Here is a 13,503-nt window from a genome sequence, read left to right as displayed (position 1 = left end):
CTCTTGGTCCTGCTCTTCTTTTGGGGCCGCCAGGCAGCCCACACCAGCATTTACAGCAGAACAAAACACTTCACTTTAGCTGAGGGCATGAGGGACACCAGCCACTCACAGCCCCACCTGTAGCATTTAACACAAAACGTGGGCTCTGCAGTGTAATATCTCTATCTATGGRGGGCAGTGCAATATCCCTATGAAGATTACTCTGAGGAGGGTTTCCTAGCACCTGAGCTGCAGCTGGCAAAAGCTGCCAGAGCAGAAGCATGCTGGACCCCATTGAAAGGTAAGCGCCCTCCCCAGCCCCTGTGGGTCTGCGTTAAGGCTGTAGGCTCTGCCAGGCACTCCTTCAGTTCTCCTGATGCTTGCACAGGCACTTTCTATACACAAGGGCAAGTTTTTATTTACAGAGCAGCAGTACAGGGGCCATAAACCCTCCCACCCTCAGGAGAAGGGAGCAACCCTCCTCTAAGGCACAGCAGTGGGTTTAAGGACACCCCCTCCACACACACACACACACACCCGTCCCCCCCACCTCCCGCCAGCATGGGGCAGCAYATCTCTCCTGGGGAGAGCCTTGCCCTCCTACAATGAAGCACCATTGCCAGAGCCCTGGAGCAAGTACAGGCACAACTGAGTCCTGCTCTTTTGGGGCATGCTGGTGCAGATAGGTCTTGGGGAGTGGAGACAAGGGAAGATGGTGATGGGACCTTCTGCTCACCTGGGAGACAGGAACATGATGGCTGGTGCTATCAGCAGAGASTGGATAGGTCTGTGCTCCCAGCCCCAGGGAGCCCAAGCAGGCAAATGTAACATTATGGAGCTCTGCTGTGGGTTTTCTTGGTGGCTGGGTCTCACAGCAGTCCTTAAGAGCAATTGCTCTGGGCAGAACAGAGATGTTCTGCCCTGGCATCCTCCACAGACAGGCTCAGAAGGCTCCTGCTGCTGCTGAGACAGCCACAGGGATCCTGTTCACAGGGCCCAGGTTTCTTTTAACACTACTTGGCTAAAGGCGGACTGGAAACTCAGTAATAGACTTTCACACGTTAAACCCACAGCAGCTTTTTGGCCTTAGTGAAGCTAATTCCTCCTGGGCCATGGTCCTATGCTGTGCTTGACTGCTACCAGCTGGACACAGGAGTAAGCAGCCCAGTGTGAAGACAACTTACCCTTGAACTTGCACAAGCTGCCTGTCCCCTACCTGCCCTTGCCAACCCACCCTTCCCAYTCCCCACGGCAGCCTGTGCAGCAAGGCTTGGGAGCGCTGTGCAGCTGTGAGGGACACAGCCTTGGCCCCTCGGGGCAAGCAGGGCAGGCTGCAGCACCCAGCAGGGCCAACCAGCCTCCCTGCGCCCCAACTGTCCCAGCAGGAACAAGGCACGGGGTGCAGGCTCCTGCCCATCACCTCACGTGTACTCTGTCTTTCGGATGTAACTGGAAGGCACATAGCCCTGCTTCCCATGTGCCTCGGCCAGCCACCACTCTCGATTGCCTGTGATGTCTTCGAACTGCAGGATCCTGAGTCTCTGGTTAGCTGACACACTCAGTTCATTGGTGTTACGGCCTTTGAAAGTGTAGAGAGCGTAATAGATCTGTTGGGAAGAGTGACAGCATGTGTCAGATGGCCTGCGCAGCTCAAGGTACTCAGCAGGACCTCCCTACCACACCATACAGGACACATGGGCACTACTCCCCCAACAGGGACACCCCCCCGCCCYGTATCCTGGCTTCTCCCAGAGTCAGCCCTAACTGCCTCTCTCAGGAGAGAAAATGCCTATTCACATCCTAGTTTTTTGTACCTGCACATCCATCCCTAGGAGGCAATGCCTCAGCCCCTTGGGACACCTCTCACTGAAGGCTCTCAGGGAGGAGGATGTTCCCCCCCCCCCCCCCCCCCCCCGTAAAGTGTGAGGTTCAGCCCTTAGCCACTCCACAGCTCCTCCTTCACCTGAGGCTCACCTGGTTGCCCTCTGACTCACTGCTCTCCAGCCCAGAGTCTCTGTCCTCCACTGAGAGCGCAGGCTTGAGATGTGCTTTGGAGAAGAGTCCATTGCGAGGGCTGGGGCTGCAGCCTGCCTCAAGGTGGCTGTGGCGGCGCTGAGATGACACCGTACTGGCCTCCACGGGAGCCGTCCTGTCCCTGCAGCCAAGCTGGGGTTGACAGGGGGAGTCCATCTCTGAGCGGGGCTGCGGGGACTGGTACAGGTCTCCTGGGGAGCCAGAGTCCTGTACGGATTTCTGAGTGAAGGTCACAGCTGCCCCACTGGGGCTGAAGGTCAGCACGGTGTTGCTGTGGGGAGARGAGCTGCTGTGCTCAGACTCATTGGAAGAGTGGCTGCCCACCGAGACATCTGAGTGGCTGCGGCGCGGGTTGTAGGGCTTCAGAAAGGAGCTGTACACAAAGCCTTTGGTCACTGTGGAGAGGGAGAAGGGAGCTCAGAACAGGGAGCAGCAGAGACCACAGGAGGGGAGGTGCAGCAGGGCTAGAGYTTCCAACCCCTGGCCAAGGGCAGTGAGGGTTCTGCCCTGGGGGCTGGCAGGCCAGGGCCACCTACCCCCGTTGTCTATGAGCCACCGATTCTGGCTGCCCATAGGGTCTTTCTTCTTGATGACACCCACAATGTCTCCCTCCAGCAGTGAGACATCCAGGTCTTGAGCAGCATTGAAATTGCGATCTGCCTGGAAGAGACTGTCTGGGGGATACCGGGCCAGGAGGGCAGCTCGGACGTCATCTGACTGCAGGAGATAGCTGGGCTGGAAAGGAACAAGGCACACATGAGGAGTTGTCCCAGCTCCCCAGCAAGCCCTGATATGGGGCAGAGGGGACTCACCAAGCCAACGAGYGGCTGCCGCCGAGCAGACTGACGCTCCATGCTCTTCCTCTCAAAGGGCCTCTTGGGAGCTGCCTGTGATTCTGGGAAGAAGGTGAAGGCCTGGAGCTGCTGGAGGACTCGACCATGCTCTTCCTGGAAGATGGCAATGAGGTTCCCCTCCCTGCCGGCCACCTTCAGCAACTGCAACCAGAGCAGGGTTGGGTTCACAGTTAGATGACAGCAACTGGCAAAAGTAGCTGAGAGCTATGGCAGAGACCACACCAGCTCCCAGGCCAAGCAGTGCTCTTAGCTCTGCCTGTGACTTGCATCAGGGCTGGATTTGCAGCACTGTCAGGACTTYGCTCTGAGTGATCCCCAAACTCATGCCCTGAGATTCTCCAAGGCAAATGCCACCCACCACTGCTCCAYGAGCAGCCAGAGCCTGAGTCTCATCTCCAACATCTCTAAGCACAACTGCATCTGGACCAGGCAATCCCTGCCTGCAAGAAGCCCACAAGAGCCCTCCCYGAGGCATTCAGAGCCTGAAATTGCAGTAACAGCAGCTTCTCCTGCAATGAGATAGATCCCAGAGAGGCTCAGGAAAAAGCTACGCATGGAGAGCAGTACCACAGTGAGCACCACACACTAATTGTGCTCCGAGAACCCACCGACAACAGGGGTCTCAATTCCTCCAGGGCCAAGCGCACAAAGTCACAGTGAGCCTCGGCATAGCCCCGCACGCAGCTGGCAAACAGCTCCTTGGCAAAGCGCTGAAATTTGGGCAGCTCGTCCAGCAGCTGGGCATTCAAGGCCTCGTAGTTGTTGCGGGCCGACTGCAGTTCCTCCAGTGTTCGYTTGTCCTTCAGCTTCTCTGCTCGCTCAGTGCAGTTGTGGAAGTCGAGTAGCTTGTCGAAACGCTTCTGCACAAGCTTGTGTGGCCCTGCGAACATGCTCAGCAGCTGGTTCAGGGGCAAGCTCACCAGCCGCTCTGTCCGCTCTTTCTGGTGGACAGAGATGCAAGAAGCAGGTGAAATGAGCTGCTCTAGACCTCATCTCTCCCCTGCTCTGCCACAAACACCCACAGCTCATGCTCTGGCATACAAGACTCCCAGGACAGCACAGGTTCCTTCTTTCAGATACCACCCAACAGAACTCCAGAGGTCCCTTCCCACATCTATCACTCCATAATCCCATGTAAATATGCTAGCATGGGCAACCCTCTGAGAGGGATGTAAACCACTCGCACAGGGCGCTGTGCCTCTTTGAGTAGGGCTGAAAAAACGTGTACCTAACAGGCATGCTCAATGCACTGCACAAGCTTRAAGGCATCAAAGCTCTCAGGAGGAGAAGAGTCAAATGGAGGTGCTCACACCTCTCCCAAACTGTGCTGCCCTCTCTGCAACATCCCATGGTCAGAAGGGCTCTTCTGCCTGTCCACACCTAGGCCTGCATTGATGGCCCCCAAGAGGAGCCTCCAGTGCGCAAGGGTACAGGTTCACTCACAAAGTTGGAGAAGAGCTGGTCACTGATGAGCCGATTCACTTTCTGGAACTGGTCCAAGTCCCCACCGCCCTTCTCTGTGCACAGGTCCCACATGCTCACYGCTGCTAGCGCCTTCATGCAGGCTGACTCCTGCACCAGGGACACACAGTCAGCACAGCCACGGTTGCTGCACAGGAGAATGGGCCTCCTGGCACAGGCCCACACCCCAGGGGCAGCCTGAGGACCTTCCCAGGGCAGCCCAGAGCAGAGAACATCCCCAAGCAGGGCTGTGGGCAGGAGCACTGGCAGGTGCACACTATGCAGGCTGGAGTTACAGTGCACAGTGAGCCCCATGGGTATCACACCCAGACAGACTCACCCGGACGTGCTGCAGGTAGAGGGAAAGGTCTCGGATGAAGGACTTGATCAGCCGCTCCTGCATCCGGAAATTTTTCTCTGTCTCCTCAAAGGCCTCATCCTTCAACTGTGAAAGAAAATAGCTCAAGGGAGGCAATGCAGAAAGTTGGCGCCTTCTAGAGTACAAGGTGTGTAGCCTCCTGCCCAAAAGCCAGGGAGCAGAGTCATGTGGCTCAGACCCCAGGCTCACTCTGTCCTGCCCTGGATTTRAAATGCTTGTCAGGGAAGGGGTGGAAAGGGGCAGTGGGTATTGCTATCTCCTCAAGCACCACAGAGTGTAAGTAAGTGCCCCTGGCACTTTTGATGCATGTTACCTGAGGGGCAAAGCCTGTGAGATGCTTGAGATGGCTGCTCACACGGTTGGATTTCTTGATGATAGAATGGAAGTTGAGCTTGGAGATCTTCTCCATGAGGCTATCCTCATCCCCTTTCCGGTACTTTAGCACTGAAGAGATTGATGTAGAAATCAGACACTTCACCAGTCCAATGCCTGTGTCTTATGGTGCTTCAACAACGCTTGCCTTGCTGGATCTCTCCTTCCCATCCTTCCTAAGACTCTGTAGTCCCAAGTGCCCCATGCTTCATATCATCYCTGCAATCCAGCACTGTGCTTGCCACTGGTAATGCCCTGCTTGACTCTGGATCTGCCCTGCAGTTTGCAGACTCACCACTCAAAGTCTTTCAGCAGGAATATGTATAGCATTAGCATAAGATAACATAGGAGGTGGCACACAATAACCAGTAGGCATATACAAGGTATTTATATATATATTTTAGCAAATATGAGTAACTATTACAGAAAACCTATGTCATTTTGTGGGGCTATGTGAAAAGACTGACACATGAGACAGTCAGGGAAACTGACTCTTCTTCCCTTCTTCCAGGCAGAAGAGAGGATGGTGGCCAGCAGGTCAAGGGAAACCATTCTTTCCCTCCATTCAGTCCTAGGAAGGCTACACCTGGATCGTTTGTCTTTGACTGTCCAAGTCAAGAGGGATGTGGAAGAACCAGAGCAACAAGTAGAGCTCATGCCCTGTAATGAGCTGCAGGGAGCTGGGATGGCTCAGTCTGACTGAGAGGAGGTAAAGGAGCGATCTGCTTAAAGCCCATGGCTACTTTGGAAGGGCAGCTACAAAGATGATGCAGCCAAACTCTCAGTAGGGCCAGGCAATACATGGGGCAGTGGCTGCAGAGGGCAGCTTGGGAGGCAGAGTGTGGGCATAGAGAGCACCTCTTCACTGGCAGGGTGGCACAGCCCCAGGACACGTCAYAGAATCATAGAATGATAAGGTTGGAAGGCACCTCTGAAGATCACCTAGTCCAACYSTCAGCATAGCCYGTACGGGGATTGAACCTGCGACCTTGGCATTAACAGCACCACGTTCTAACCAGCTAAACTAAATCTGCCCCCAAACTTGATAGACTGTGAAATCTCCATCCTCAGAGGTCAGTGATAGTCATCTGGAGAGATCAGTGGCTGATCAGATCAAGTGCTGGAGATAATGCTGCTACGAGCAGGAGGTCGGACTGGGGACCCCAGGGGCCCCTTCCACCCAGCATGTCTGATTCAGTCCTGTCTACAGATGCTCCTTCAAGCTTACACTCTAAATCTCCACAAGACAGAGACTGTCCTAAAAGATTAATTCCCTATTCATGTTCTTCAAAATAGGATTTTTAAACTGCAAATACCTRTTATTTTGTTTTAACTATACTTGTTTTCATTTGGTAGGCACATGATCAGCAATTGCCTACATTTCGTATCACTGTATTACAAGAAACCATGTGATATCCATTCTGCATTGTTCTTTGTGTACTGTATCTCATGCTTAAGATTTTTTAAATGCACTTCTTTTAATATACCRCTGTGAAGGTACAGTCTATTGAGGGCATACTCTCTATACTGTTGTGGTTGCCAGCTGACGCTCTGGAGATGACAGACTCCAATTTCAATACATCATTCCTGTCCCTCRCTCCTCAGCTGCATCCAACTACTCACCCAGGTCTTTCCGGCGCTTGTATTCGTTGATATTGACATTGATTTCTTTGACCGCGAGGACAGCAGCCGTGAGCGGCGCCTTGTCAGGGTGAGACTCAGGGGTGGCGCTCAGCAGTTCCATCAGCAGCAGCGGGTACCGCATCACCCTTTGCACTGGCTTGATGAGGAATGAGCCCAGGTTAATGTAGTTCGTGCAGCCCCTGGTAAGTTAAGACAAAGGAGATGCACCAGATTTCAGTCCAGCTCTGCAAAACATTTCCTGCCACTTTAAACTAACCACAACCAGACCCAGAGCATCAACACCTCTAAYTTCCTAAAGCACTGCACCCTCATCTCCAAACCTGTGGCACTTCTGAGCCCACCAAGATCTCAAGCCAGCCCTAGGCTTTCCAGACCTCTGACATACTAAGCGACCCTACTTAACCAGGCTGCCACTGGTCCTACCATGAAATCCCACAAGGCCACAGCCTCAAACTTACCAGAGCTCCACTTACCTCAGCCTCCGTCCCACCACCTGGTTGTATGTTCACAACCCTGATCTGACTCACAGTGCAGAACAGCATGACTGTGCTCAGGACTTCAGCCTGCATATTGTTCTCCTAGGGGCTGATGGCCTCCAAAACCTTTATTCTGACCAAGACCCCCCATCTTGCCTCATCATCTGCCAGTACTCTCTGTCTATGTAGCCCATCTATTCCCTGTCGCAATCCCATCCACGGATGCCATGCTGCTCCTTGGCTCCACAAGGTACTGTTAGGCCCCCCAGACATGCACACAGCTGGTGGTGAAAGAAGGTTAGTTATAAAGGGGCAGCCAGGCCAAGACAGACAGGCAAGCTGGGACCAACAGGAATGAGACACTTACCACTCACTGTACAGGCTCCTGCCGGCCCACAGAGTGCCAAAAAGCAAAGAAAAGCAACTGGTTAACAGGGTGATAGGCGTGCAATCCCGCAGCCAGTGCCTTCACCCCATCCTGTAGCAACACTGCCAASGCAGCAGGCAGCACTGTCCCAGAGCAGCAGCTGGTGCTGCCAGCTCCCAGGACACTACGTTCCACAAGCTGCAGCCCTGGTGTTCACTGAGCCAGGCAAAGTGGCCCTTTTCTTCAYCCATCACGGTGCTGCAGGGCCTGGGGAGTATGAACCCTTGACCCAGGATACACTGCCTTTTCCATACCTTGGTAGTTTCTGTCCAGCATTTAAGGGTGGCTACAGCTGTCTCAGCACCTAGGCACTGGGGCATCACTCAAGCAAGGCCCCTTCTAGTTGAATCCAGAGCCTGGTCACCTATGCAATGCTACATAGAGAACACAGCCTCTTCTGCCACCACCTGAACTGTCTGAGTACTGCAGGCAGGGAGGCAGGGATGCTGGAGACTGAACCCCGCCCCCCACTTCAGCCTGGTAGCCACTACAGCCAGAGGCTCCAACCTGAGGCTATCCAGTAGGTCCAAGAGTAATTTCTGAATCTTCTCATCCTTCTCATAAGTTTCCAAAAGTGTGATGGCCTCGTTGTGGTTCTGACAATACACCCTGTAGACGGCCTCCAGCTCTGCACGCCGTGTCAGGAATACTGGCCCTGCACAGAGCATCAAAGAGAGATTTCAGCATCTCCTGGCCCCCTGACTGCCGTCAATTACTCTGGTGCATCCCACAGCGAGATGTCCAGTGTCCCTCCCACACAGCTCAAGAGAATAGTGTTGTTAGAGTCCCAGGACTCCTCTTAATCTCCCTCAGCACACCCACAAGTCCTTTCCGCTTTCCTGTAGCCGCAGGCTGGGCGCTGCGGGCAGGACAGAAAACTGGAAGCTGTGCATCGAAGGTTTGCCAAAGCAAGGAGATCCTGTGGGCTGAAACAAGGACACATCATGTTAACTCACCAGGACATGCTGACTCATGCTTTGAGGGGACTGTTTACCTAGTCAAGGAGCCCCACAAGGACCCCTAAGAGCCACTAGCACAGTGACCYCAATTAATCCTGCTCTCCAAGGGATGAGGAGCAGGGAAACTGGTTATTGGCAGTGTGGGCAGGGAGCCATACAGAAAGCAAAGTGACAGGCTGCCCATGGCCTGAATGGTGAAAGTTGGCAGCCCAAGTGTGACAGAAGGAGTGTCYGCCTGGAGCAAGGACCAGGGAGGACCACAGACACCAAGTTTCTCAGCAGAGACTCACGGGGCAATAGAGATCTTGCCAGCTTTGTTGCTGGACTAATGAACTCTTACACCAACCAACAGAGAGGAAACACCATCCCAGGCTCAACCCCAGTGACCTTTTCCCACCATTTAAACCACTCTGCTCCTCTCTAGCCCACTTGCAAAACCCTTCACAGCCTGCTGAGAAGAAATAACAGCAGAATGCATACCAATGGYATCTGAAGCCTCCAAGGCGGTCAGCAGCTCTTTGGAGAAGGTAATTACCACCTGGATGTTTCCAAAAAGACCATCAAAGTCTATATTCGTCATCTGGCAAACAGGGGGAGAGAGATCTTGGATAGGAGAACATGTCCTGCCAGCTCCAACAGCCCTCCCCTTTTCTTTCTGCAACCCATCAGCCCTCTGCTCCCCAGCAGCTGCCCACTGTGACCTCCTTCCACCACAGTGGCTTTGTACTCACTTCCTTGTTCCCTTGTGCACTGTAACTCTTGCTCCTTATGTGTCCCATCAATGTCACTGATGTGTCTCCACTATCCTCASCAATTTCATCCCTGCCTCTGATGACCTGACATTCTCCCTCTCCTCCCACCAGCTGTCTGCATGCCAAGACTTCATATTTTTTTTCTCCTGACAATGAGCTTCTTAACCTCAAACAAATGAAGAGGAACAATACTTCCCACCCTAGAAAATCAATCTGCTACACTTGCTGCCAGGTATCAGCAACAGTGAGAGCTCAGCAGGTTCCCAAAAGAGATGAGATATTCTCTTGGGTACAAGAAGCCATCCTGCTCCTYTGGATGTAGCTGAATTTCCTGTGTGGGTTTCCATGCCATTTTTAGCCACCTTCAACAACAAAGTGGACTCAGTATCCTCACCCCACCCTGCCAATGCTACACTGTAGCCTGCTCCCAGGCTCCTACCTGTGCTTGCTGCAGAGGCACCATGATCCTCTCCACACACATCTCCAGATCTCGGACATAGTCCCGCTCTGTCTGGAGCAGTTCCTCAATAACCTTGGATCTCTTCTCCAGCATCCTTTGCTCTGGGCTCTCAGTGGCAGCTGAGGAAGTCTCTAGGGAYGGTGTCTGAGATGAAAGGAGGGTCATCTCTGCAAGACAGACAGGCAAGATCAGCATCCTCCAGTGACACCTGGCCTGATCCTTGCATGACAAGGAGAGGAGACACACAGCACTGGTACTGTGCCGTTCTCAACCCATGGGACTGTCAGACACAATGGCTAGCAAGCAAGGCCAGCAGGACTGTCCTTTCCAAGGACCTTTCTGGAGAGGCCACGCTTGGCTCTCCCTCTCCCTGCTGCGCTCCTGCAAGCTCCAGGGTGGCAGGTCTCCACTCTGCTCCAACACGCTGCCCTCAGCCTTCAGCGCTTGCAGTACTACTGTTGCAGTGGGGCCCCACAGCTTGCAGGGGCTGTGCCTCCTGCCCTCAGAGCACCGGCTGCCGGGAGCACCYCCAGCACCCTTGGGAAAGGGGTAGGGAGTAGCTGTGGCAATACAAATATTTTGTCAGCCATTAACCACTTCTCTGCTGCTGTTGGCATTAGAGGCTGCAAATATTAAGCTGCAGAAACCCACTCCAGGCCTGCAGTTCGTGCAGGTCCATGGCTGGCTGGAGGCCATCCCAGGCCCTGGCAGGGCAGCGGCAGGGCCAGGGAGCTTAGACACACTGCTGGCAGCACTGAGGAGGGAGCAGGTTCAGCCTGTCCCCCCCTGAGGCCAGCTAGGCCCTCACATCCCAGCCATGGGGAAGCACACCCCTCTCCTGCCCTGCGCCCCAAACTCTGCTGCCCCAGAAAACCTCCTCCTGTGCTCAGCCCCATGGAGAAGGGCCCTGCTCCCCTCCTCCCGGAGCACCCAGAGCTACCTACCTGCGCTGGCTATGGCGGAGCTGGGGCCGTCCTCCCCTCCCCTCAGGCTGGGGACAGGGTCTCCAGTCTCCAGCTCCAGGGCATTTCCATCTGAATAGCTAGAGGCCTCCGGCACCCACAATGGGGCTGGCGGATGCAAAGCCTGGAGCTGGAGCGCCGGCCAGAAGCTCGGTGGTCGCAGAGGCCAGCTCAGCCCCCCTGCGCCGTCGGGAAGGCTGGAGCAGCCTCGGCCCACGCCGGCAGCGAGGGGCCAGCGCCCCCGCCTTGTCACCAGGGCTGAGTCCACCGTAAAGTCCCTGGCAGCGGAGAAAGCACGCGAGGGGACCGAGAGATACAGGCACGAGCACAAACCGCACGCGCGGGGTGCACGGACGCGTGCAGGCAGAGGCGGAGTAAGGCAGAGGCTCAGGGCTGGCCGGACGCACCCCACGCGGACGGACACGCTGCCACGGCATCGGCCCCGGGGCGCGAAGAGCCCCGCGCTCCAAGCACGGCACGCACCGCGCCTGGGTGACCGTCCCCCCACGCCGGCAGCAGCCTCCCTGCGCTACGCCTGGCAARCTGCTGGGCTGCGACAAGGGCAGCGCGACACGGGGCGTGATGCCACCCCGACACGGGGCGTGATGCCGCCCCGTTCGTACGGCCTCAGGGTGCGCGGACAGCTCGCCAGCTGCCTCTTCCCTATCCCAGGCCCAGGCAGCTGATTTTCCTCCTGGTTTTCTGTCCCACCTACAGCTCCCAGGCCAGCCCAGCCCCCTCCGATTTTCATTCGGGTTCTGAGACATTTTACCCTTGCAGATTCCTGGGCCTCAGCAACTTCCTACCCCACCTGCCTGCTTTTAAAAGGAGTGCCCTCTGGCCAAAACCACAGAAACGGCCCACCCCCAAACTGAGCCAGAGAGAGCGCGCGAGAGAGAGCCCCTCTCCCTCCCCAGCCCCATCTCCTTGGCCCCCTCCCAGGGCTGCTCAGAGGCAGGGTCTGCCATGCAAACACTCAGTCTCCTGCATTTTATTGCTGCTCTGCAGCACTGGTGCTGCTGGAGCCCTTTGCAGCACGCTCACTGCCTCTGCATCCTGCCTCAGTTACCTGATTTAACGCAAGCAGCTGATTTGACCAATGCTCATCAGCTCCAGCTGTCTCCCGCAGACCTCCAGCTGCTCTGTTTCACGGAGATTTCACTGGCAGTTGTGGACATACACCAGCTCAGATATTTGTAAAATATTTCTGCAGGACAGGTGCTTCCTGCTCACCACCTCCCTGACGGCTCCAGCGCCAGCCCCAGGCAACGGCGGCTCGCTCACCGCCACGGGAGCCGGCCTTGCCTCCAGCTCCAGCAGTACGGGCTGGCTCGGGGAGCCAGCGGGGGCACAGCCGGGCCCGCGGGACGCGCGGCAGGGCCAGGAGGTCAGCCTGACCTGGGCAGGCGTCGAAGGCAACACGAGCTCCTGCCTCAGGCCTCCACGCTCCGGGCGCACCAAGAGATGCCAACTCCAGGCAGGACTGCGCCTGCTAGGCGGGAGGGCTGCCAGCGCATGTGGAGCCACTACGGCCAGGCTCTCCGCAAACCAAAGGGAAACTGCTGCAATCGCTTCACATCTCCTCTTCCCCCCCGTCCCCCCCAAGGTCCCCTGCCAGGGCACTGAGCAGAGACCCCAGGCATCGGGTGCAAACCTTGCCAGAAGCACACAGAACAGGGACACACACGTAACCACCCAGTGTGAAACGTGGGAAAGGTATTTGCTGCTTCAGCCGAAATGTCCCGCCTGCTGCTCTGCCAGGCTGGGTCTTCACACCGAAACAATCCCCAGAAAAGGGAAGAAATTCCACCACGACAAGAGAGCAACCCGGCCCAGAACTCCCACTGAAGTTGGGCCGTTGTTTCTAGCCCTTCCTGTTGCACAGCAACAGCAACAAACGAAAAGCATCAGCATCAGACAGTGACTAGTTAGATCTGCTGGGGCCAAGGAAAAAGCAGTCTCTCTCGCACGAAGACATTTCAAAATCAGTCACACACCGCCAATAGCAGCAAACAGGAAACCCAGCTGAAACTCAGCACCCAGCTGAAGAAACCAGAGGAAAAATACCTGTTTCTGACCAGGAGTCTCCACTGCTCTGCCTTGAAATTGGGCCTGGGCAGAGGCAAAAGGGCCAGCTCAGTGGAGCAGGATTTAGCGGCACAACTAATTTAGCGAGCAATTACAGCATGTTGGGAAGAACAAACTTCACTAATTCCTAGTGGCAAGTGTCCTCAAAAAACACCACCATCAGGGCCATCCGAAATAAGGGCTCCTATTTTCAACTAACTTACTCAATTGTTGCCTTGGCTTCCCACCAGGTAAGTCTCCACATCATGAATTTTATCAGTGTAAATGCAGTGAGATTCTGTGAGGAGGGCCTGGAAGCAGATGCTGGGTTTAATATTTACCATGTGCATYTCCATAGTGTCTGCAAGGCCTCGGTCACAGACCAGGCCCGACACTGCAAGGTCCTCTGCAAACACACAACAAGGAGATCCTGCTGGAGGCATCGTGCTTGAAACCTGGAGAGGTGGCAAGACAGATCCAGSTGCACAGTGGGGACAAAGACAAGCCAAGCTAATACGGTCAGCAGGTCTCTGCAGCAGGTAGCTTATAAAAAGTTAAGAGACATAAATAACAAACAAGAATTATTTTAAAGAAGGACTTTTTTTTAAGGAATGACTTTTTTTGCAGGAAAGCAAACTCAAGAGGGACAGCAACATAAAAGAAGCACAGAAGTGTTA

At 55.1% G+C, this 13,503-nt stretch overlaps 1 protein-coding gene across 2 annotated transcripts in view; it reads right to left on the bottom strand.

The window, feature by feature from the left end:
• Positions 1 to 511: 511 nt before the first annotated feature.
• DNMBP (dynamin binding protein) overlaps positions 512 to 13,503 on the bottom strand; it is a 30,316-nt gene continuing 17,324 nt past the window's right edge. For both annotated transcript variants that reach the window (XM_085325742.1, XM_085325743.1), the window contains 13 exons: positions 9,777 to 9,964; positions 9,066 to 9,165; positions 8,134 to 8,281; positions 7,567 to 7,584; positions 6,703 to 6,902; positions 5,021 to 5,151; positions 4,669 to 4,773; positions 4,311 to 4,439; positions 3,476 to 3,808; positions 2,826 to 3,008; positions 2,550 to 2,748; positions 1,954 to 2,408; positions 512 to 1,586 (listed from right to left, as the gene is read on the bottom strand). In XM_085325742.1, coding sequence (XP_085181868.1) covers positions 1,401 to 1,586; positions 1,954 to 2,408; positions 2,550 to 2,748; positions 2,826 to 3,008; positions 3,476 to 3,808; positions 4,311 to 4,439; positions 4,669 to 4,773; positions 5,021 to 5,151; positions 6,703 to 6,902; positions 7,567 to 7,584; positions 8,134 to 8,281; positions 9,066 to 9,165; positions 9,777 to 9,964 — 2,375 coding nt within the window. In that variant the 3' untranslated portion in view covers positions 512 to 1,400. The remainder of the gene's footprint in view (positions 1,587 to 1,953; positions 2,409 to 2,549; positions 2,749 to 2,825; positions 3,009 to 3,475; positions 3,809 to 4,310; positions 4,440 to 4,668; positions 4,774 to 5,020; positions 5,152 to 6,702; positions 6,903 to 7,566; positions 7,585 to 8,133; positions 8,282 to 9,065; positions 9,166 to 9,776; positions 9,965 to 13,503) is intronic.

This window comes from Rhea americana, unplaced genomic scaffold (assembly GCF_003343005.1).
Source record: "Rhea americana isolate MKP2758 unplaced genomic scaffold, rheAme1 scaffold_122, whole genome shotgun sequence".
Taxonomy (NCBI): Eukaryota; Metazoa; Chordata; class Aves; order Rheiformes; family Rheidae; genus Rhea; species Rhea americana.
The sequence above is the reverse complement of the archived record's forward strand: the minus strand, read 5'-3'. Positions and strand labels throughout refer to the sequence as shown.